Here is a 26,381-nt window from a genome sequence, read left to right as displayed (position 1 = left end):
TATAAAGTAAAGAATGTATCTTGGAGGTTGAATGCATGTAGGTATGCAGAAATAATAAATTTTTGGGAGTAGATTTTAATCAACTCTCCTATGCAGTTACTCTGGCAAACTGAAAGTGAAATGTGTTTGGACCTAAGCACAAATCATTACCGCTGACAAGACTTAGTTCTTTAAAATAATAGAAAAATTCGATGTAATTTATGCTTAAGCATTGTTTTTCAAAGAAACTTATCTATAAACACTTTTAAAATAGTCAGATTTTATATAATACGAACAATTAAGATATTTTTGTCGTCCCGTGTGTTCCTACGCCAGAGTGTAATAAAGTCTCGTTCAACCAGACGCTCGGCTGTCTCCGTAAATCTCCGACAAGCAGAGAGGCTCTCTTGCTTGTCGGAGATATACGGAGACAGCCGAGTGTCTGGTTGAACGAGTCTAGAGTTCGATATCAATAGTGCTTGGATCCATACGATTTTTAGAATTGTTTCGATTACTAATACATAGTTTGAAATCTATCTTTAAATATTACACAACATGATTCATATGGGGTTTCTCGAAATTCTTGTCGGAAAAGTCTAAAAATTCATATAATAAAAAAGTACAGACTAGAAACTAATTGCCATGCAAGGCAAGTTGATTTTGAAATAAATAATGATCGATAAAATCAACTCCTCTCAGTACTTCAGTACTTTGATTTACCATGTAATCATTAAATGTGCAGTGAAGATTGGACCAAAACATTCTATGTTCTTTACATGTAAATGATACTCAATCTTTAACCTCTCTTATAAACTCCTTCATCAAGTATCTAATTTTCTATTTTTAGATTAAGGATCGTACACTTCACAAATAGGTGCATTAATTATAGTGGCAATGCATCTAACTCAAAAGACGTGATGTTTTTTTTTCCCTATTTTAAATTATTATTTTTTTTTTCAAATTAGATTTTAAATCTCATTTACATACATAAAGCTGTCTTCATACAAAAAAATGGTTGACGAAATTTGAAAAGAAATTCAACCCCCTACCCACCCCCACCCCACCCCCAAAAAAGTGCATTTTACAATATAAAAACTTGTATTGGACTTCATCGTACTCTTGTGTGCTAGTAGCATCCCTTTTATATTTGCATATTCACAATTTTATTTATATCTTAAAAACTTCATCAAATGATAATGCATCTTAAATCCAATTCAATAGTAAGTACGCCATGGGTTCAATCAAATATTAAATTAAGTACTTTATTTAAAAATACCAGCGAATGTTGTCTCATCGCAAAATGTTATAAAGAGACTCTGAGAGCGAGCAATATGGTACGTGGTTCCTCCCCACACCACAGAGAGAACAGCGAGAGGTTATCGTGCATTTTACTTCCGCTCAACATAGACATATGCTCCTGTCTGTGCAATCAAACTCAGATCACATTTTGATCGAAGTGGGTTAAGGTGTACCTACATTACATAATATTTTTTTTACGATTTTATTTTTTTATATGCTATTGAAATAATGTTATAAATGTTTTTCATGGGAAATTGAATCTAAACCTAATAACATTTAATCAAGCTGAAATTATTATTTTAAATTATGGAGTCTGAAACAAAACACACGAGGCGTCTAGCTTTGGTGAAGGCGATAGGCGTACGCCTATTGTTTCTTTTTCATTTTCTTCTGGCTACATCAAAGTTACCGGCTATCCAAAATGAGCCTTTGTTTTGGATTTACTCACTGGGCGTTGTACTGATGATATTAGAGGGTTTCCACACTTTGTACTGTAGAAATGGCAGGGAGCACAAATGGTGAGTTGACTTTTTATAGTATTAGTATTGTGTAGTGCTTCACATTGTTAACACATATTTCCTGTAGATTAACTATTAACTATGATGATTGATTTCAAAACTGAGAGAGAGAGAGAGAGAGAGAGAGAGAGAGAGAGTGAGAGAGAGAGAGAGAGAGAGAGAGAGAGAGAGAGAGAGAGCCGTCTGCATGTTTACATAATCTTACATTACAAGCAGAACGATGCAAGTATGCCAGTTTTAAGTTCTCAAATGCATCTAATGAGTTCAAGCATCTTAAAAATGAAATTGTCTGCGCTGAGTGGAGAGAGCTTCAAGAGGGAATACAGTGGGTCGCAATGTAGGACTATAGTTTTTGAGATTTTTTTTCTTTTCTTGAAATAACACATTTACATCTACCCCTCCCATGAAAATAAGTTGAATGCGTGTAATCTCCAAAAGTATTGTGAGTAAACTTCCTACTTCACTGCAACTAGAATAATCCACTACTCTAGGATCATTTTGGACCAGGGAAACCGTTCCTCTGTTTCTAAACGAGGAAGAGAAACCCTTTCTGTTTGCATATAATACAGGAAAAAATTGATAAAAATATCGAAATTGCTTCATTTATTTTTTTTAATTAACAACCGTAATACCTAATCTGAATAACGTGTTCATTAATGGTGTTTTCTATATTTCAAGCATGTCCTTACTTGTCCTGACATCCCTTTTATGATTTAAAACAAGGAACAATATTTTTAAAATACTGGAAAAGTATCCCAAATCCCAGAACTAAGACAACACCATCAGTCTTGGTGCAAGTTATTTGCAGTTTATCAGGCCTCATATAATCTCTTTCCATTTTCAGGGTTTCTTTGGGGACGCTTCTATTCATTATTCTAGACCTCGTCCCAATCTGGATGTTTGAGCTTGACAAGGCCAACCGAGCTAGGGCCTCTAACCGTACAGAATTACTGGTAAGAACATTGCGACACTAAAACCAGGAAATCCCTCATCCTGGAGTCAATCAATACGTATCATTTATATAAAATCTATTTTAGCATTGATATCGGTATCTTACGGTTTCAAAAGTTTTATGAAACCTCATTCTAAACACAAATTTATAGTAATTATTTGGTGGTTTGATCATCATTCAGGCCTCAGTATTCTACTCGTCTAGGTTTTTAAACCTCATTATATCATAGTTATACTTTACTCCATCAATCTCTCATAGTTATCCTATTGGTATGTCTAGGGACTAACTTTATAGCAAAAAAAAAGTTTCCATGATAATTATCTTAAAGGGACTTGGACACGATTTAAGATCAACATTTTTTTTTTTATTTTTTATGTATAAAATGGTTAACTGGTGCATTTTAAATGATTGACCAAAATATTGAATGTTAAATTCATGTTACAAGCAAGATACAGAGGTAAAATTGGTTGTTATGTAAACAAAGCTTGAGTCTTATAGTTGTTTACAAAAAATGTAATGTAGAAAATTACCATTTCTTAGACAAAATGACATGCATAAATAATTTAAACTAATTCAATATCTTCATAAATACTATTATCAACAAAAGAAAGATAAATTTGATTGAAACTGACACCAATACAACACATATGTAAAAAATGACAATATTGAGCTTTGTTTACAAACAAACAATTATGAACTCTGTATCTCGCTTATAATTTGATATTTGACTTTCAAATTTTGACATAGCATTATAAACTTCTATATTTATCAGTATAAACATTGAAAATGGAAAAATAAAATTTGAAAATTTTAAGTCAAATCGTGTCCAAGTCCCTTTAAGATTTTGTTTGAATTCAAAATCATGTGAATATTCCATGCAGCGTCATTGTTTGAACGATGTATTGTATATCTCACTAAATTGTCTCAGCTAAGCAATCAATCAAAAGTTTACAAGTAATTCATAATACCTCTCTTTTAATTAATTTATCTCTCTTCTACTACTTGCCTTATCTCTCTGTTGAGATTTTGACCTGATAGCAATGCCTATGGTCGAGTCTGTGCTAACACCGAGACTCTTATCGTGTCATCGCCCACCGTGACACTATCGCGTTACATGTACTTTTTTTTATACTACATTGAGAAATTTCTCTTCCATTTCTTCAGATAAGCAAAACGGAAAAAAACGGATACAACCAGTTTGGTAACTGCAATGAAAAGAGCAATTTGCTCCCCCTCCCCCTAAAAAAAAAACCCAACAAGACAACGGGCTAAAAAAATGTCCGTTGACGTTGAATAAACTTTCATCGATGGTGCAAACGTATATCTAAGGTGCTAATCACTGCAAAAACTCAGGTTATATATTTTCTGCCTCCTGTAAGAACTATTCAATGAACCATTTACTGTTAACTGAGGTCTCGTCAGATAGACACCACCGCAAAAGAGCCGCTGCCATTGACCTATGGTTAGAAGCAGATTGTGCCGAAACGTGGTCCCCCTCTAATGTATAACAACATTGTTTCATCGATCTATCCGCATCTGTAGCATACCAAAAAAGGTGCTACGTCAATCTTTAGCATACAAAAAGGGAGAACGGTTGATTTTTGACACACCAAAAATATGTTCCTTCAATATCATGCACACCATAAAGGTGCTTTGTCAATCGTTCCACTCCTGAACCACATCAAATAAGTTCTCGTCAATTCCAAATGAATGATTGGTTGGAAGACACCAAGATATGGAGCTTTATAGATCAAACTGGTTTTGTAGCAAACCAAATAAGTGCTCCATTCTGAAGCACACAAAAATTGTTTTCCATTGTTCACTCCGCTCCTCCAGAACACTAGGCCAGACAGCGCTCTGTCGATTGTTTCGTTCTGCAGCACACATAAAGGTTGTTTCGTCTATTGATCCACTCATGTAGCGCTCCCAGAGACTGGTGCCTCGATCACTCCATCGCAACAAAACGACCTTATGATCCAAATCGCACAATTTATGTAAGAGGATTGTTTTAAACATGTAAAAGATCAGGCTTAGTGTCTTTCTTTGAAAAAATTATGCTGTGATCAATCTTAAAATACTTCGTTATTCAGGTTTTTTATGATAAAATCATTGTCGTAATACCAGACATTTTTGTAAGACTATTTGTGTTACTTTTCTAAGCATCAGACGTATTTGTTCAACACCAAAAGAAGCTTACAAAAGTCTTATTTTATGAATTTGTTGAAAGTGTTGGAAACCTGGTGCATACTTTTTACATCTTGAGACTGAACGAATCCGATATAAAATTCTCGGTACCAGTTAGATTTTGGAAAAACCAGATTTGCCTTTTTGTATGGCATTGCTTGTTTTTGCGTTGACCGGATTGTTTCCCATTGCTTAATGGCAACCATCAGCAATCTACAAGTACAGCGCTGTCTTTTTCGAAGAAACCCTTTGATTCAAATCTACATCACATTCCATTTACTTTGATATCAGCAGTTGGTCTTTGGAACTTAAAAAACATAAACCCTTGTAAATGAACTGAGATTTCAAAATTGAATTTCAAAGTACCGATTTCTTGTTTTAAAGTCAGATAGTTTAAAGCAAATTTATCTATTTTCAGGACGAGAATGACCATTTGATCCTTATTGATAATCCATTGGTAAGACAGGTTTTTAATTGCATGGTGTAGGTTATTCGTCATATCTAAGTTCCCTGTAACTTCCCACAATCAATGTGTATTAAGATGGTCGTGATGCATTCATTTCGTAGAAATTGAGCGAGGTTTACCAAAAGATGTATCGACAGCAATTAAGACTGACATGAATATAATTTGAGCGATTTGTATCTTTTTTATCAACATCAGGAAATTCCTCTAAGAGATCAAAAAACTACATCTTTACTAAAAAGAGGACATACAAATCCGAGTGATGAAAGTCACTCGAGTACAAACTCTTTAGAGTTATCTATTAGAGATGGCATGCAGCTGAGTTTAAATCTATGTAGTTTAATGCTTGGGTTGTAGGCTATCAGAGATATTGATCAGCAACAATTTACTTACGTAATATATTTGCATTTTGTTAAGTAACAAGCGAATGTCGAATCGACTATGTTCCTTTAATACTTCAGTCTTAGAAAATTTAGTATACTTTTTTATCATATAATAATTTACAATAGTGTCATTTGTTCTCAACTTTAGAGTTAAACATTTTATTATCATAATATACAGTGTGTGTTTATCTTTTACTTACATTTGTACTCTGTGCATTTTTTATTTTATGGCATGACTGTTTCATGTGATTTGCTGTCAAATAAATAATTATGTTATTTTATGCATCGGCGTCAGATATATTATTATAGGATTTGTGCTGTACTAAACCAATTTTTAGGATTCTAATGTTTACTCATCTGAAGAAAGTTTATTGAAATATGTTTACTATGTAAAATATCATTGCCGGTACCTCTTTATGGGATATATGTTTAGCAATGAAAGTAGGATTACTGTGATCGCGAAAGCTTGCCAATTTCAGGAAGTGCGCACACAATACAAATATACATTTTAATTAAGTGTTTGTAAGTTTTAATTTGTGGAATTCTTAAGATTCGTGACACAAATTATTACGAGTGCTTGTTAACAATTAACTTATAAATGATTTACTCAATAATATTGTAAGTATTTTACTTTTAATAAGATTGAAATGTGTGTTAATCTAGTTAGCTATTCGGATGCATCTAATTAAGCTATCTTAATTCATAGAAACTGAACAAGACTAAACTATAATCAGATGGAACTCTGGTTGTTAGTATACATCTGTTAGTCTACTGTTTGTGTTTGACTCAAGGTGTTTTGGCCCAGTGGTATAACCACATCAGTGTGGTTGCTTATCGACACAACTCCAATCCCTGATCTGTTGAAGGTTGAGCAGCTGTTGGAGCAAAAAACGCCATCTCCAGTCGTATATACTGTGATACACCACAATGATAGTTTGTCTTTATGATCAATGAATTGAAAACACTTCTTTTTACCTTTTCAGAATAACCAAACGTATAATCTAATTCCGTTGGCCAACGACGTTTTTGTTTACGTCGTAGAACAGAGCTTTCTGCTGGTCATGATTATCGGAAGGTGGGCAATGCCAAAAGGTCAAATGTCGCGTGACAAACTATCTAACCTGTTGCTGGTTATGATTGGCAAAGCTTGCGACATAACAGATTTCTTCACGCTGTTCTCAAACAAGAACGTGTCACTAGACAGAACATTTACATTTGTTGTCCTGGTAGTGTGGAGTCTTAGCGTGTTACAGTTCCCGATCTCCTTCACGGAGGCCAGAGAAGACAACCTTGTCATCACTTTCCATAGAGACAGGCAGTATATGAAGGTGGTGGTTCGAACCCTCAACGTGTGCCTCAAAACAGAAATTTGGAGCATTTTGGCGGCAATCTTCATGCAGGAGTTCCCGTTTCTGGTTTGTCGTTCATATGCCGTCGGTGCACTTGGAATTGTTGATGATACCATCATTTTCTTCTTATCAAAGAACTCGTTGATAATATCCATGTACCTGTATCGCCTTGTTTCTCTGTGTCTGGAGGCAGATCCTTATGGTGACGTCGGGGCTGTTGTCGCAGAAGAAAAGACTTTGGCGACGGTTGAGTGTACAGATGAAGAGGGTTTATCGTCTGCCGCTGTTGTAACTATAATGGAGGGAGACGTAGACGCACATGTTGCAAAACAGGAGAAATGTGAATCTAGCAGTCCACAAAGAAACCGGTTTTTAGGGAAAACTGGTAAATATGATCTAACAGAGGAGGAAGCGAAAAACAGTGAGGAAGAAAGTAGCGTGTTAGTGCAGTCCTCAACAAAACGTGATGATTCTTTGTAAACGCCAGGTACTCTCCGAGTGATACGCATTGGAAATGGTACATGCATGTGTATATGTACTATATGCTTGTAACTGCACAGATCAATGATTGATATAGATATCAGACTGAATTAATGAAAGAAAACTATCATGTGTCGAATTAGCTCTAACATGTTTTGTATCCATTTCCTTTAAACGAGGTTTCATGGTCAAACAGAGTGTATTCTTTCTAACTACTGACCACTTTTAGGTACTAGACAAAAGAATATGTCACCTAGCAATTATGTCTTCTTTTCTAAGATTTTTTCAAAAAAGAAAGTAGTTCTTCTATTTGATTCAAGGGTTTTTTAACGAATAGTTTGATATTATGTAAAAGGGCTTATGTTTTGTTCAAATGAAGCCGAGGGATATCCCCTTCCCAATATGGAGAAAAGGAAATGACGTTAGGTATTTTACCGAAAAGTTTTCCCGATATATATAGACAAATTCATCAACAACTTTTTACAGTTTCAGATAACATCAATTTGTTTAATTAATTAAAAATTCAATCATCTGGTGCTACAGTATGGACCATATGCTTAACATAGAAAAGACATTCAAATTCTGTGAATAGTAATTTACAAAAATAAAATAGGTCATCAATGTTAACAAAGCTCATCTGGTCGGGGCGTCATTTACATAAGGCCAACACTGCCATATTATTTCGAAGTCATAGTTTATAGTCTATATTATGTTAATTAAAGAAAAATGCATCTTCGCTAGCCAGGGGTTTTCTGTCCAGTTCTGGGATTATGAGAAAAATGTTAAACCACTTGTTTTATATAGAAAAAAATCTTGAATATGACTTAGTCTATTTTATTTCATATCATGAAAATATGTTATAATATCGTATAATTCAATAGCAAATTACGTAAAGTGATGAAAAATTGAACTAATTGACCTAATACCTTATCATATTTTTACGATATTGTATTAAACGATATGTTTTAAATGAATGTTATATAACATTGCTTCATGTTTCATAAAATTATATTATATCAAAGCTAAATCACTTGATACAAAATCAAAGATATATCATACAATGTGGTATATAGTTTTTATGATTTATATAATATATGATGCAAAGTATGCTGTATATGATATCATTCATTAATGATACATAGATAATTTACCATATGATACAATTTAAAATCTATTTTATATTATATTATTTCCGTTATATGATTAAAACTGTTAGATGAATTGACCCAAAACAAATTAATACAATTCAATATAATACAATATCACAACATTATAAAATATTTCAGACATACCTAAAACGCTACAAATATTTTAATGCAATGTTTGATGAAGAATATCTACAGTCACATCAACCAAGCATTTAAAATAAAGTTTTGTACCCAACGCTAGCTATTTGCAATATAATTTAAAAATCAACCATTCAACCATTAAAGTCTAAGGTCTGCTTACTTCAAAAACTTACAACCTGCTTCAAAACTGTTAACCTCTTTCAAAAACTTGAACCTTTTCTAAACAAACGTAATCAAAAATTACAGGCCCATCGAAATGATAGAGCACCTTTATAAAATCACAATTATCATAATACATAAAAATTATAATTTGATACGATATGAAATTGTATCAAATTATATGATGTTGTGTCATGTGATACAATATTGTATTAATCGGTGCGGTACGAAACTGTATGACTCATTACAGTTTTATATTGTATTATTTATAATACGATATTGTATCATATGACGCGATACAATTTTGTATCATATGATGTGGTGCTATATTATATCATACGTACAATATGATATTGTATCATATGATACAGTTTGATTTTACTGTATCTTATTATTTGATATCAATTTTGTTTAATATGATATAATGTATTTTCTAATACAATATCTTATTTAAAAAATCATATACACATCATTATATTATAACATATACTATTATGCAATATCATAATAAGATTACTATCATTTACCAGCAATCACATCGGTGGACCCCTACTCAGACGCCTCATCAATTTAGCAGATATAATAAGATTTAAAATCGAAAACGATATTTGTTCGGATTTACCGTTTTTTGCAATGTATAATTGATAATTTTGAGTTTGATAGAAGCAGTCAAGTGTAAATAATGTCTACAAGTATATAAAGGTTTTGATCTTATTGAGTCCAATAGTTGGAAATCGTGAATTTTTGTACTGAGATTTTTAGGACGTTTGTGTTTACATATGCAAAGGAAAGGAACTGTTTATCCAAAAAATAATTTGTACTCAATACATGTAGTTTTGAAAGAAGAATTTTAGGGTTTATCAAAGCAAAGAAACAAAATGCTGTTTTCTGATGTATTTTTAAATTGTGTTCGTGACACTTTTTTTAGCTACGTTTGATAAGGGGGTATACGTGTTCTAAAGGTCGCAGAAAAAAAAAAGAAGCATGTGAATTCCTATATTTTTTTTGCAGTAGACATAAATCTAATATTTTAAAATTTTAAAAATCGTGTTTAACCATAAAACTTTTAAGATAAGTTAAAAAATGTGAAATTGTGTAAAAATTTTGAAATAGCATTTCATTTTAAAATTCAATTCTAATCAATCAAATAATGATAATCACACTTGTTATTACTTTCTTACATATTTAATGATTAATTAAAACATTTGAATTTGAACATTTATATGAGCCAATTAATGATTTTGGTTGAAATCATGTGATCGAAGAAGGGGGTATGCATCTTCTGGAGACTCTAGTGATAAAAGTAAATAGTTAAGGCATGTATTTTTGGGGCTTTTTTATTACGTAAGGTATTATTCTACTTGATTGATGAAAAAAAACCCTTACTTTAACCACAAAAATCCTGAGTAGGGACCTACCTTAAGCTATACTTTTATTACATATTCATAGTTGCATGAAACACAAAAGCCACAGCTGGTAAGGACAAGCATTTTCTTTCATGCAACTCAAAAAACTCCCATCTGTCCTCGCATCCACATAATCAAGTTCGGAAGCTGTCTCCATATTACACGTCAAGAGTAATATTAACTGTGAACGTCAGTAAGTTCGATATGTTGTCAACTCTAAGACTGAAATATACTTTTGCTTTAATTATGAAACCTGCCCAAACATCTGGATAATCCACATCGTACTCTGTATCTGAAGTAAGCCTTGTACTTAAATTACATAATAATTAAATCAACAATTATTTACCAAAACCATGTGTACTGCTGCAAAAACCATAACCTTCTCCAGCATCCGAAACCTATGGCTTAAATTCAGCATTAACCTGTCGAGTGCGCAAGTATAACAAGATGAATCATCCATCTAAGTTTAGTTATGATAGAACAAATAACAGATATGGTGTTAAAAAGGGGCCCTGCTACAAAATCTAACCTGCTCTAAAAACCTTAATCTTCCCCGGCAAACAAAACCTGTGGCTTTGAATATATAAATTATAATAACTTAGATACGGTCATCAAAGGGCACCTGTTAGGGTAAAGCATAAGCTCCATCAAAAGGCACCTGCTATTAAGGTAAAGCAAAAACTCCATCAAAGGGCACCTGCTAAGGTAAAGCATTAGCCTCCCGTCGCCTCTCGACTTCATCTTGATGAGCTAGAAACTCTAACCTGCTTCATAAAATGTCAATCTTCTTTAAAACTTGAACCTTAGATTTTGATGTAGAAATTAATGTACATTTTTACTAGTTGTGATATTTTTCCAGTGCAACTCAGTTGTAACCCGTTAATCTTTTTTTTTAAATTCCAACAGGGATTCTTGCATTTAGTAATTCTTAAAAATGTAATTTATGACAGAACTGAATATTTTGAACCGGTTATTCTTGATAAACTGTATTTTACATGTGTTTGTATGGATATCAAGAAGTGTTCAATTTCTTTGGTGGGATATAATTCTTAGCATATAATTTGTGGAATTTAAATATAACAACAAAACTTCTATACATAAAATTTATTCTTCATGATTATTGTGACAACATGATGATTCACTATGAGAAAAACGCACAACTGAAGAGTCATTGTCAGTAATGTATTATGGACACAGTTTACATTGGGTAGCTCTGCATCACATCTTGTTTGGCCAACTCCAGCAACATAGGGTCATCGAAGAACTTGTTGATACTGACATCCTCACTCAAACCCTACAGCAAAGAACAACATCAATAGTCATTCACCAAGACAACAATCACATTATTTAATGCTGCTAAAAACTAACACACTAAGAAAATACTGCAATGTAATAGAGAAATATATATTGTATGTTAAAACAATGATAAAAATAGCAGGCATAAAAACCATGATTTACTGAAATAAAATAGCTTTTCTCGTAGAGAAATGACTCTGATATCTGATTTAAATTCTGTTTAAGCAAACTTTAAAACAAATTACACAATCTTCATGTTCTGTATGCATGCTATGAGGTGCTTAAACACCATCAGACATCAACATGATACGTACCTTTCTACGCCGAGATTTGATCATAAACTCTCTGGCCAAATGAGTAGCAGGCTGAGCTTCTAAGGGTCGAATCAGGATACTCTTATCCAGGGGATCTCCTGGCACAATTTGCCAGTGATGAAACACAGACAGACAGAAAGCTTGTCCCTGTGTGTGTGTCCTCAGATCTGTTTCGAATCCGAATGAGTCAATGGCAGGAATGAATGCCTTTATTGTGTACAGTGGCGAACCTGGCACTGGTGCATCCTGGGTAACGTGACCTCTGTAATCATAGGTATGGCAGTTTAAAAAAATGTCTATCATTACAATCATTACAACAGACTTGCTTCTAAGTTATATCATTATCATTAATTTTACAGTTAAATAAGTAGTTTAAACTTAAATAGTGTTAAATAAAAAGTTTAAACTTAAATAGTGTATCTGACAATAAATTATCAGTTTTACCTGCGTTTGGCCAAGACAGTGTAAACTGCTGACACACAATCAGCTGGGGCCATCACCTCCACAAAGTTGTATGGCTCCATCATACGAGGAGTGGCCTGTAAAACAGTTTCAATCACCATCAGAACTCAATCAAATATTGAAAACCATTTGTTACAAATTTAGTTTTACATGATAAATGAAAAAATAATGGACACAATGAATTGCTATACAATGTAAGAAGATGGTATTATATAAGATTTTCCAAGCACCAATGAAACCAGCTCTGCAATAGCAGATCTTCAATACCCCCTAATATTGTTCACTTCGCATTACTGACCATCAAGAAAGCAGAGTAGGCCACTCTCCTAGCAGTGGGGATTATCTGACCTCCACCACGGTGTAAGGGCTCCTGGGCAATCACTGCGTCCAGAATCTTAAACTTTACATTCCTGATGGCTGAAATATTAAAGGTTGTATGCAAATATATTTCTAAAATATTTTATTTAAATAAAATGTAAAACCTATCTACTCAGTATTTGGGTTTGTCCGACTTTTGTGATTGGGATAAATAAAAGAGAGCTTTGCCTAAATACTCAGTTTAAAGATAGCCAAGTAAATTTTGAATGAATTTATATGTATTGTATATTGTACATAAAATCTCCCAAAACCACAGTAACCTTTTGTACAAATTACCAGTAATCTTTTGTTCAAACCCCAATAACCTTTTGTTCAAGCCCCAGTAATCTTAGGTTCAAAACCCCCGAACACTTACGTTCATCACACAGTGGACCTTCTCTGGTTGCCCACTGAAATCCTTGGACGATGCTGTCCTTCACAGCTCCAAGTAAACTTTTATCTACCTAATCAAATAAAAAAAAAACCCAGAAAATATAAAAAGCCTTCCAGCTGCAGTCCTTAATCATCCTACATGTTGCTGAGAGCATTAAACCTCACCTCTGATGGCAGCGTGTCGTCCACCAAGATATTTGGACCTGTGGCATCTGGTCCGAAGGCCCAGATAGATCGAGCAGCCAACAGATCCCAATCGTACTTTGTCTGGAAAAACTCTCCTAGTCTTTTCCTAGGCCAGGTGATTTGTACAACTTCATTTTCTATATCCTCCGCCAAACCTTTCTCCAGAGGTTCAGCAATCATTGTCAGCTTATTCCTGTAAAACAACAAATCAATGAAATACTTCTCAAATAACTTTTTAAAAATTTTTTTTTAGTGCTATTGAAAATGGAACACACCTCTTGTTGGGAGTTTCAGCAAAACACTTCAGTGAAGATGTTTCCACCACTGTCTCACAGAAAGAGACAACTGGGTCAGCTACCTTGATATCTACAGACACAATGGGAATCATATTTATATTTGGATAGGACAAAATGGGTTTATTGAAAATATCAAACACTGTATTATTGAATTTAATCAGATTACACATATATCAAACTCGATATTTTACCTATTTCTGAGTACATCTTTCTCAGGTCATGCATGACACAGTCCAGGTACAGCTCCCCTGTACCCAGTATAATGTGTTCTCCAGACTCCTCTACCTATGAATGGAACATAGTCTTACTGATAACTGAACATAGAACTGAACATACATGTATATGTACATGTATACCCTTAAAGAACAGCGGCTCTCCATTCAATACTGAATGCACAATCTTACAGTTTAGATAAATTTCACTGCTAATGATAAAGAGTTGGTAATTTAGTACAAAATTTATGAACCTTGGTGGTAAGGAGTGGATAACTCTTGTTGACCTTCCGTAATCCATCCAACATTTTTGGAAGTTCTGAGGGATTAACAGGTTCCACTGCTATTTTGATGACAGAACTTGTATTAAATTTTAGTGGTCTGAAAATGTACACCTACAAAATAGGGCAGAAAAGTGTCCTTCACTGCATAAGTTAACAATCCCAACACATGAATGCACAATGAGTATGTTGTTTATAGCTACACATAACACAAAACAACTCTAAGAAGTTTAGATGAGATTGTACCTCATCAGAGTTAGACACATCAGTAATGGTTGATGTCTTCACAATTGGTTGGTCAATGCCCTCAATCAGGATCCAGTTCCCTGCTGGCACACGATTAACCTCCACCTTATACCTGGTAAATATAATCAAATTAGATACTGATTAAAATGTAAACACGTTAATCTAATTGCCCCAAAACTTTTCTTTAACCTTGTGAAGAAATAAAGTTTAATATAGAATTTAAGATACATGAAGGTGGTCTTAAAAAATAGGGTTTCTTTATGGTTTTAAAAGCAGAACATACTTCATCCATAAATTTTATTTTGACCCAGTACCTGGCCTCAGAAATCCAGAGACGTCCTACTTGTCCAAATCTGGAGTCCTCCTCGTCCTGGAGAGAATAATTCTCTCCCAGAATTCGGACTTCCTGATTGGCTAATAGAGTTCCACTCATGATGCGGCCAAGCACATGAAAACTGGTCGCGTCCTGGGTGGGATATAGTTTGGTGGTGTGGATCATTAAAGGTCCCTAAAAGAAAAGCAAAAACTAAAATAATCTTTATCATGCTAAAATATATCATTAATTTTTGGATTGCAAAAAAAATACCCCGGTACTGTATATTCAGTTAAATTACTTTTACTTAAATAACAGATTTAAAATTTTAGGCACTAATCCTATGTTTTGGGGAACTTTATAATTCAAACTTAAATAACTTTCAAAAAGTTAAGGCTTTAATCTATAGCAAGTGTTTTAGATCTGCAAAAAAAGTAATTACATGTATGTGCTGATCCATAAATATAATGTAACAGAACTTACATCTGGGTCACACTGACACATATGCTCCACTAGGTCACTGTCTGAGCCTCCTGTGTAGATGTGTTCTATTTTGGTCTGGGCATTGTCCACTGGGGACTTTATAAAGTTCACACACATGTCCACAAACCCAGTGAAATCTCCAAAGAACCGGTTACAAACAAGCCTTAGCAAAGGTCGAATGTTCAATTTCCTCTCCTCCTTCGTAAGTGATATACCTAACTCATCACACAGCCTTGGTAGGCATTCATCCACATCACCAACAACCTACAAAAATTGTCGACCCAAATCTGTCAAACTGCTTTAAGAAACCCGACTTTTATATTTTAATCTATTCTAAGCACCTCTTCCTTTGTATCAATCAATGTTGTCAATCAAACTGCATTACCTGAGCAAAAATCTTGTACATAGGTTCCAGAACAAATTCCACAAAGCTTCTTTGAGATGAACTCGAGGGAGGTTTTTTTGTGAATTTTCTCCTAAAATAGCGAAAGAAAATTAAGCATCAAAAATATGTAATGCTCTTAAATTATGGATTTCAAAAGGATTAGACTGATATCATATGAAACCTCTTCTTCAAACTCACGTTTTACTATTGAAGTAAATGTCACCCCAAAGTCTTCTTGCAAATTCTTTGTCGTTTATCCCACCTGAAAAAAGATAAAATGGGGAGAAAAATACTTAATCAGCACACAAAGAATAGATTTTATCTCCACTATAAGAATAACCAATTTAAATGCTCCACCTACCAAATGAATCACTGTAAATCTTGGCAAAAGACCCCAAAGTGAAACAGAATCTGTAGTAAGAACTGGCAAAGCACACATTTCCAAGCAGTGGAGAAACTGTCACACCAGTCTCATCTTCTGAGTAAACACTGCCAACAAGAAAAATTCTTATGTATATTACATTAATATGCACCGCTACAATGAATTTTATTCCATTATCAGTTAAAATTCATGATAATAAAGAGGAATTGCTTTTCACTGAAAATTTAGAGACAAAATTTATTAAAGAAGTAGAAAAACTAGATTCATTGCAAGTTCACTCCCTTTCTCTAGCTTTGAGAGTGAGTTACCTCCCTTGTTTCACAATAATGTTAATTTCCTTATCTCACCTCAGAAGCGAGTTAACCTCCTCCAGAGTATGTCTCAACTTGTAGTAAGCATCAGTGGGAGGGAGCTTCAGCTCCAACATAAGCCGATCAATCTTGTTCAGACAGATGGTGACAGGGAGCTTCTCCTGGATAGCATGTTTGAGGAGCCTTTCAGTGTTCAGCATGATCTATCAAATAAAATGCAATACTGTAAAACAGTGCATCATATTAACATGAATATTCTCTAAATATTACCATAATCAAATTTTACAGTTACTTTAGACAAGGTAACCAAATTGTTGTTAATTGATCAATTAAGGATATGTGAACCTGACAAAAAATTAATTGAATCATTGAAAAAATTGTTTAAACAGACTCTGATGGATTCCACTGTGTCAAAAATGACAATTCAAGCAATGTTAATGAGTTCGTTTTGATGGAATATTTCCCTGTATTCATCATGTTTCTACGGTTAGTTTCCTATTGAATAATTAAATACTCACTCCCTCTGCTGCGTCAATGAATATGACCACTCCATCACTGATCCTGAAAGCTGCGGTCACCTCATCAGAGAAATTCACGTGACCTATTTTGAAATAAAAATTCTTTGAATGATAATCATTTTCTAATTTTTTATAAATCTTAAATTTCACCCAAAGTTTGTTAAAATTATAGAATGGTTATAGATTCAAACCTGGCGTATCAAACAGATTCATCAGGTAGGATTTATTTCTGGAATCTGGTAGGACCAGCGTCACTGGGGAGGCTTTTATACTAACACCTCTCTGTGATAAACAATGAAAAAGAATACCTGACTAGTTATCATCAAAATGAAAAACAATATTTCTCTAAATGCATATGACAGCTTTCTATTCATCAATTGCTATCGCTGCTATTATAATCATACAGTACCTCTTGTTCTGTGAAGAGGGTGTCTGTGTAACGAATCTGAAACAATGTGTAAATCAATGGCAATTACTTTTTGAACCAAATAATTAACTTAAGTAAAACAAAATTAATATTCTAAAATTTATGTCATGTAAATGATTTAAAATAATTTGATATCTAAGAGTTTATACTTACATCTTTGTCATCACTGCTGTATATTTCTGGATGAGTTTGATATCTAAAAGTTTATACTTACATCTTTGTCATCACTGCTGTATATTTCTGGATGAGTTTGATATCTAAGAGTTTATACTTACATCTTTGTCATCACTGCTGTATATTTCTGGATGAGTTTGATATCTAAAAGTTTATACTTACATCTTTGTCATCACTGCTGTATATTTCTGGATGAGTTTATACTTACATCTTTGTCATCACTGCTGTATATTTCTGGATGAGTTTATACTTACATCTTTGTCATCACTGCTGTATATTTCTGGATGAGTTTGATATCTAAAAGTTTATACTCACATCTTTGTCATCACTGCTGTATATTTCTGGATGAGTTTGCTCAATCAAACAATCAACAAAAGAAGTCTATAAAAAATATAATTTCATTAACATATGCTCACTGAAAAAGCAAATTTTTTAGCACCACTACAATATTCTATTCCACTGAATATGTCTATTTAACCAAAGTATCATTTAGCAGGGTTTGAAATTAACAGTCGCCCACTCACCATTTGCGACTAAGTTTTCGTGTGGGCGATTTGAAAATGCAATTCCAGGGGCCCACATGGCGATTAAACAATTCCTGATGCCAACACATCTTTTTTTCCAAATTTGTACAAATGTTTCGTGTTTTCATTTAGTTTGATCATTCAGACGCTTATCTTTATCTATTTTCACTGTAAAGCATAAACGTCTCGATGATCAAGACTACTGAAGGTCATTATCAGTAAAGCGTTTCGTAGTGCAATAAGAAACATTACTTTCAAAGCGTCTTACTTATTTCAACAATTGTTATAATATTTCGCTAATCAGCCAGCCAAAAGAAAAGGATTTTTATTTGTAAAAGGAGATGGATTAACTAATACGGATGTAAAGGAACAACAAGACATGTGGTTGATTCAGAAGACTTGAGTTATGAATTTTAGAAAATGAAGTGTTCGAAAATTTTAACAAAAATCGAAATTCAATATGAATGTATATATATGTACAATGGCATGTTATTAAATGAGATAAAAAAAATAAACTCTTTTTTTTTTTATCTTTTTTAAATTAAAAGTGTTGGCAACTAAAGTTTGATGTGGGCCCCTGGAATGATGAAGTTTAGTAGCCCACATGGCTAGCAAAAAATTCAAGTTAGTTTAAAACTCTGCATTTAGTATGGACTCTTGTACCTTACAGTGAAGATACTACGATTATGCATCATTCAAAATTGTTTCAACATTTAAGACATGAGATCTTAAAAATATCCCTGTGTCCCACTGACCTTGCCGTGGTGTAGATGTCCACAAAGGGTTACATTTCTGATCAGTTCTGGTGTGTCCATCAAGTCCGCCAAAAACCTGGAAGAGTTTTGACATATATGTGATTAATATTATCAAAGTTATTAGATTCTATCATAGAGGGATGTTTTACAATTCCTAGTGAAAGCTAAGAGGAATGAAACATAATCCCAGAAATGTTTAGTACTTACTCCATATTGTATGAAGTTGCTGGAAGATCCTGTTCAGTCATGGCAAATTTCTTCTTTTTGACAGGGGCAATAATTGGTTCTGTTCAGAAATAATGGCTCATATAATTTTAAGAGTATACTATACTGCATTAGCAATTCATTCATATATAACATGTTTTCACTTAAATTTAATTGTACAAGTAAGTACACACATATATAGAATAATTGAAGAAGTTGACCTACACTTTTGTTAATGTTTAAATCAATTTCCCTGTAATTCTTCATTTCCCATGATCATTGATGGAGCTATGGCAATATTGATAGTGACTTGTTTTTTTTTTTAAAGAAAATAATTACCTGTCAATGGTTGATTGTCTTCTTCTTGAACAATGGTCTGAAAAAGATTAATTGATCAACAACTTTTACATTAAACAATAAAATGTAATAAAACGCATAATCTCTTGTCCTCTTCCAATGCCATGTGACTGAATTCTTTTATAGGGAATACATGGCGTATAGTTTCTTACCTCCACCTCTGGGCCATACACCTCCTCTGCTGTTGGATAATACTTCTTATCCTCGTGTAGAACCACCTGCATTTCATTGTGGTCATCATCTTGTTCCATTTCATCATCATCCTAAAATTATCATCATATAAATACATTTCATGTTTAATTGATAAGAACATACACTATTCATGGCATCCAGATATTTTGTTATAGTGATCCAGTGGCTAAAGTAAAGGAAGTGGCACATTTAATATTAGACACATTACCACAATACAAAGCCATCATAGTCAACTTTATATTCAGAAATGAAGAACAAATCAAGCGACTGCTTCCATGAAATAAAGTCACAATTTCATGGTAACAATAATATTTTAAAGGTTACAAATTAGGGAGTAGCCATTCTCTAAACTGGTTGTTGGTGATAAATGTAATAAACTTGGCTGGTTTGAATTTAAATCTTTCTGACTTGAAGGATGATAGATTCCCAGTCATAAGAAAATTGTACATTCATAATTATTTAATTGTCACAAAGCTAGGAATTCCATTCTTTCGATCTTTATACACGTATTTCAGCAAAACAATTATAAAACACAAACAAGTCTAGAAATTTTATGGCAAAATCCAAAGAGTATAGACATGTCACATGCTAAAACGACCAAGACTTACATCTCCATATTCCCTGTCAGCATGCTCCTCCCGTTCGTCGTCAGAATCCTCTTCATCATCGTCATCGCTATCAAGCTCTGGGCCGATGTAATTTCCAAACTCGTCATACAAATCCTGATCCATCCTACACAATACAACAGTACAATTAAGGTACCTCACTACACCTTCACTTATACTTTTTAATACACCACGTCACAAGATGGCGATTTAAATGTTTTGTTAAACTGTTTATAACCTTTAAATGGGTTGTATATCGTCGAAGCTCAGTGGTTAAAGTATTGGCCTTCTTGACCGCAGATCATGAGTTCGAATCTGCCTGGAGCTTTTGTTCGTGTTAATTGAATTAAATTTTTGAAAATGTAATTTTTCATCCAAAATTGCACATATTTTTTGCCTATTAGACTTAAATACTTCTTATCCATTATGATATCTATCATAATCAAATAATTTTCTGCAGATTTGAGAAAATATTTCACGGTGTAGTAACAAACTGAGAAATGCAAGTAAATTGTTTGTTATGAAGCAAAGAATAACAAAATTCTTGAGTAAATCGAAGATGATATAAATATTAAAAAATTCAAAAAATAAAGTAAATTCACCTGTATTTTCAAATGTTTAAATAAAATTTAAGCCATGTGAAGAAAAAGCCGCCAAAACCGGAAGTGTACAGAAAACGTTGGTGCAAAACTAAAAGTGGAACCGTAATGATATAGGATCCGGTGGTTCTGGATGTTGACCTAAATATAATCAATCGCAACTTCTCGGGCCTTTCCGGCAGGCGTGTTTTTCCGAGCCTGCCGGAAAGGCCCGAGAAGTTGCGATTGAAATATAATGACACTTTATATACACTTGCAGCTAAAATACGATGGTTACAATCTCGCCTACAAAACAGCGTTGCTGCAAACATCAGACATGTTCAGCAAACAATCAAAGTTGTCAGGTTGGATTTTTACGTAATTAACGTTGAATAATTAAAAACATATACAAAAAATGAACTACAGGAAAATTTTAGCTTATATGTTTTGTACTACCTTAATTATAAGTTTGTCAGATAATTTTAATAATTTGGTTTTCCAAAAAAAACATCATCACCTGTGATGCTTTTCCTCAAAATTTATCCTACGTACATGTACCTGTTTTTACAAATCTATAGGTCAGCTTCTTTGCAAGTGTTTTATTCCAGCAATGAATAAGAATATTCACTACTTCTATCTATATTAAAACTTTTAAAGAAGTTTATTACTGAAACCTTGAAAAGCAGGGATAGGTTTTTTTTATAGAACTGCAAAAATATTGAATGCTCAACACGAATGAAAATGAGGCAAATTAAGGAACACTTACATGTACTTAACCTATAGGGCCGGTGTAATGAAGAATAATGACCCCCGTAGAATAATGACCGGGAGTCATTTTTCGACGTAGAATAATGACCCCCCGGTCATTATTCTACGCAGAAAAATGACCCCCGGTCATTATTCTACGTAGAAAAATGACCCCTTTGCCTGAAGAATAAGTGTCAGTTTCATAAAAATGAGCACACTCCACATGAAGAAAAGTGACACCTGTAGAATAATGACCCCCTTGTAGATTAAAGTTTTTCAGTATATTTTTTTATTATTTGTGAAATAGTCTGTACACTATTGTAATTTTACTGCTGCAGTTTACAGAAAGTGACAGAAATTATAATTCATATTTAAATAAACTTAAAGTGAAAAAGGGGTATATCTTAGAAAATAAAAATCCTTCCGTTATAACAAGACATTGACGTATTGCATCGGGGTATGGTTGTCATCTTAAAGGGGCATGGTCACGATTTTAGCCAAAACTTATTTACCGATTTTAATGTTCACAATGCGTCAGTAAGGCATTTTTAATAGGCAACCAAAATTTGAGTGTCATTCGTTGAGTTATAAGCAAGTTACAGAGCTTGCCATTCTTTGCTATGTAAACGAAGCTTTCGTTTACATTTTGAATGTTGAAGTAAAAATTCCAATTTTAGACCTAATGAATGTGTTAAACGTAAGGAACTGTTTATATATGCTTAAAATGAATAAGATGATAGACAAATCAGCTTGAAAAAGATTTTTTACTGGTATATTGAACCTATATAAACGACAACAGGGCACGAACCTTGTTTACATGACAAAGAATTGTGAGCCCTGTATCTTGCTTATAACTTTACAACTGACCCTAAAATTCCATTTGATCAGTAGAAATGCTTTCCTTAAGCATTGTAAAAAATGAATACAGAAAAATAGAATTTGACCAAAATCGTGACCATGACCCTTTAACAATTACATTTACATATATGGATAGGGCCACTTCGACCTTAGGGCGAAGATGCGAAGTTGCAAAGGCGATTGTGTGAAGGCAAGGAGCAAAAGTGCGACGACGAAGCGCAAAGATGTGATGCCTAAAGTGCGAAGGTGCGAAGACGAAGGAGCGATACTAGCTACTATCGCTCCTTCCCAACTTCGCAGTTTGGCCTTCGCATCTTCGCACTTTCGCCTTCGCCTTTTTTGATTGCATTCAGCAAGTCTCGGTCGATTACATAGAATTTAATGCACGCACCGTACTTGCCAAGGTTTTCTGATTAATCCAGGCTATTATTTGTACGCATGCGCTAGGCAATCGCGCTTAATATGAATGTTTATAAATATTTTGATGTGTACATGTGACATATATGTTTACCAGTGCTGGCTATGCCTAATTATTATATAGTCCACATAAAATTTAATGTCCACCATAATGTATACATATGCACTCCCAGACTCGTGTCACTTACCAGCTGTCTGTTTACCGTGGACCAAACACAGTTACATTCTAATTTCATTATGCGACATTCCTTGTTCATGCATGGATCTAGAGGGGGAGAGGGGGTCCGTCCCCCGGAAAATTTAATATTAATAATTTCATGCAGTAAAAGGGGAGAGGATAATTTTAAAAAAAATAATCAAAAAATTTAAAAATAATTTAATTTTATTAATTTTATAAAAATAAAATTTCCAAAATATGCCTCTGAACCCTATAAAACGATAGAGAGCTCCGCAATTATAAACTATAGGTAATCACAGATTACAAAGCTCACCAAGACGAGGCATCACCTTTATGAGGCATCAACTTAATGAGACCACATTTATCATATTATATGAAAACCATCCTTTATAATTTTGGATATTCATGGATTTTCGCCTCGCCATCTATGAGATTGATCAACCCAATATATTTCCGTAGTAAGTCAGTAACTTACCTAATAAGTAATAATATTGTATAATATAGTATGATATTGTATTGTATGATATTGTATCATGTTTGATAAATAATGTGATATTGTATTATATGATACAATATAATTTGATACAATATTGTATTATATCGAATGATACAATATCATGGGATAAAATAAAATATTATATAATACAATTATATTATATATATTGTATCATATGATACAATAATATATATATCAACATCATAAAATACAATTTCATGTGATATCATAACATCATATAAACCAATACCATATTATACAATATCGTATGATACAATATTTTATAATATTACATTATCATATATACAATTTCATTTGATAAAATTCTATATTACAGAAACCAATATCATATTATACAATACTGTATGATACAATATCATAGAATATACAATATTATATCATAGGATGCAATATTATATATTGCAATATCATATGTAATAGTATCATGTGATTAAATAATTTATTAATAATACAATATAATATTATACAATATTACGCCTTAATATATAATACTATACATAACAATATCATGATACAATATCATATCATAAAATATAAAAAATAATACAATATTATATCGTATCATATAACGTTTTACAATATAACATTTGGTATTATATATTCTCCTATTAAACAATAGTGTTTCATATCATACAATACTATATCATAGGAATCATGTTATATCATTTAACAACAACCTCATCTATCTATCAAGCAGGTTTGAGTGAGGTAGGAGATTTCTATAGCATTCTTGATAATGGAGATCATGCTCTGCATCTGAAGCAACCTCTGCCTTTCATTTATAGTATAGTTAAATCAACTATTCAAGCTATCATCTATAAAACATGTGACCTGTTCCAAAAAACTAAACCTCATCAAGCATCATAAACCTATGGTTCAGATTCAGCATTCAAGCCTGTCAGGTGCATCAGTATCAGAAGACGCACCATCCATGCAAATTTGGCGAAGTTAGGACCAGTAATAACTACGATATCATCATCAGAGGACACCAGCAATTAAAACCTTTACCTCCTCCAGCAAACTAAGATTGACAATTTATTCACCAATGAATATTGCTAAATATATTATTAAAACAATTATTCTTTCATGATTATTGTTCGTAAATTATCACACAATACCCTCATTGTGTATGAATCTTTCTTTATTTGTGTCATTTCGTGTGCTTGCTACGGATATTAAACTATATACAGCGATTCATTTACGGGACAACCTATTTCTTTTCATGTTTACAGGGGGGTCATTTTTCTATGGGGGTCATTTTTCTTCATGTTTAACATGAAGAAAAATAACCACTGGGTCTTTTTTCTTCAGAAAAATCCAATTATTCTTCAGCTAGGGGGGGTCATTTTTCTACGTTGAAAAATGACCCCCGGTCATTATTCAACGGGGGTCATTATTCTTCATTACACCGGTATTGGTTTCTGTCTTCTCAAAAAGCATATAGATTTCCGTTCCACTTCTTGTTTTTAGGCCATACACAGTAAACTCTTAGGTTCTAGTTCTCATAATGTATGTGATTGAAACTGAAAAAAAGTTTCACAGTCGTTGTCCCATCTTCGCTAGCCAAGAGTTTTCGGTCCACTCTGCTCATGGGGAGCAAAGTGGACCGAAAACCTTTGGCTAGCGAAGATGTCGTTGTCCAAGCATTATGCGTTATGAACTTTTAAAAAAAAAATTGTTTTCAGTTTACATTCTATGATACGATATGTTTTTTATATTTGCGTTTATTTATATTACAACCAAGTGTATAAGCAACTATCGAAATTCTCGCGTGACGCGGTTTCAAAGTTCGTAAACCATTGAGTCTTTGCACCAAATAATGCATGTCGCCTTAGTTTTTTCCAACAGAAATAACAGGAAGAAAACTTTATGTTTGTCGATGTAGAAGGATTTTTACGAGGCGTTCGAACATTATCATCATTCACTGTACATTCAACTGAACTCTTTTCCGTATTAACAGCTGCATCCTTTGTATACGGGGGACGTACCTGATGCCGAAATGGCAAGGAGACGTAAAACTCTAACTGACCCACCCCATTTTTTTTCTAATATATGATATAAAAATTCCTTCTGTATTTTGACTTAAAATATCACCAATGCACGCGTTCTTTGAAAATTAACGAACTGCATCTCCTTTACAATTCTCCGACAATTGTACCATTTTCTATAGATGTTCTGTAAAGGCAAACACAACAGTATTTGCTCGGCGTGATTTATTTTACGTGGCACCTGTCTCGAGTAACACAATGTGATTGATTATTGTCCTCAAACAGAGTGTGTTTACACCAGGGTATAGTTCTGGTTGATGCTGTTTTAAAATTTTAAAAAAGAAATAGTATGCCCGCAGATGGAATCGAACCAGGGCACAAAAACATCAAGTGTGAAATGGCCAGGCTTTTAACCAACTGAGCTATCCAGGACTTACACTGATAGGAGTAAACATAGACCACTATGATAGATATTAGTTTCAGAAATTTTTGTCGTTTTTTTTTCAAGATTCGACCCCAGGCCCCTAAGAAAATTCTATCTTAATTTATTCCTTTGAACAAAACCTATTCAAAATATCTAGGGTTTTTAAAGGGACAGGTCGGTCCTGAAGGATACCTAGGCCAAAAACCATGCAGAATTTTATACCATGTTACTGAGAACATGCTGCTTTAGCCAACTTTGAAGATTAATAATAACATTGCAATAGCAATGTCATGTTGTAAATTTTGAATTAACTGGGTGGGTGTAAATACAAAATTTACAACATGACAGCAATATGATAGGTTAAAAAAGCTTCTTCTTTTTTTATTTTTTTTTTAGATATATGTTCGATAGAAACAAAAAAACTTTGATTTTCAAAGGTGAATTTTTCCCCGGGAAATCCATTTCCTCTATAGGTCAATTCTTATGTTATTTTCAATAGATTGCATAGATTGGAATATAAGTGATTTACAAATTGGTTTT

At 33.4% G+C, this 26,381-nt stretch overlaps 2 protein-coding genes across 2 annotated transcripts; one reads left to right on the top strand and one right to left on the bottom strand.

Annotated features, from left to right (window-relative positions):
- The first annotated feature begins 1,437 nt into the window (after positions 1 to 1,437).
- LOC128164651 (transmembrane protein 26-like) lies at positions 1,438 to 8,644 on the top strand. Its single transcript, XM_052828607.1, has 4 exons — positions 1,438 to 1,796; positions 2,641 to 2,749; positions 5,351 to 5,389; positions 6,762 to 8,644. The coding sequence occupies exons 1-4, from the start codon at positions 1,585 to 1,587 to the stop codon at positions 7,605 to 7,607; spliced, it is 1,206 nt and encodes a 401-aa protein (XP_052684567.1). The 5' UTR covers positions 1,438 to 1,584; the 3' UTR covers positions 7,608 to 8,644.
- A 2,906-nt stretch (positions 8,645 to 11,550) lies between these two features.
- Positions 11,551 to 20,870, bottom strand: LOC128167175 (116 kDa U5 small nuclear ribonucleoprotein component-like). The gene is made up of 26 exons (XM_052832750.1): positions 20,737 to 20,870; positions 20,138 to 20,261; positions 19,490 to 19,600; positions 19,320 to 19,356; positions 18,984 to 19,062; positions 18,777 to 18,852; positions 17,813 to 17,878; positions 17,306 to 17,341; positions 17,088 to 17,178; positions 16,897 to 16,979; positions 16,415 to 16,581; positions 16,047 to 16,174; positions 15,884 to 15,947; positions 15,686 to 15,776; positions 15,301 to 15,564; positions 14,819 to 15,012; positions 14,505 to 14,616; positions 14,232 to 14,372; positions 13,957 to 14,050; positions 13,745 to 13,835; positions 13,449 to 13,662; positions 13,267 to 13,354; positions 12,832 to 12,950; positions 12,516 to 12,610; positions 12,072 to 12,333; positions 11,551 to 11,755 (listed from the first exon to the last, which is right to left on the bottom strand). The coding sequence occupies exons 2-26, from the start codon at positions 20,258 to 20,260 to the stop codon at positions 11,660 to 11,662; spliced, it is 2,922 nt and encodes a 973-aa protein (XP_052688710.1). The 5' UTR covers position 20,261; positions 20,737 to 20,870; the 3' UTR covers positions 11,551 to 11,659.
- Positions 20,871 to 26,381: the final 5,511 nt, after the last annotated feature.

Source organism: Crassostrea angulata, chromosome 10, assembly GCF_025612915.1.
Source record: "Crassostrea angulata isolate pt1a10 chromosome 10, ASM2561291v2, whole genome shotgun sequence".
NCBI classification, from domain to species: domain Eukaryota; kingdom Metazoa; phylum Mollusca; class Bivalvia; order Ostreida; family Ostreidae; genus Magallana; species Magallana angulata.
The sequence above is the reverse complement of the archived record's forward strand: the minus strand, read 5'-3'. Positions and strand labels throughout refer to the sequence as shown.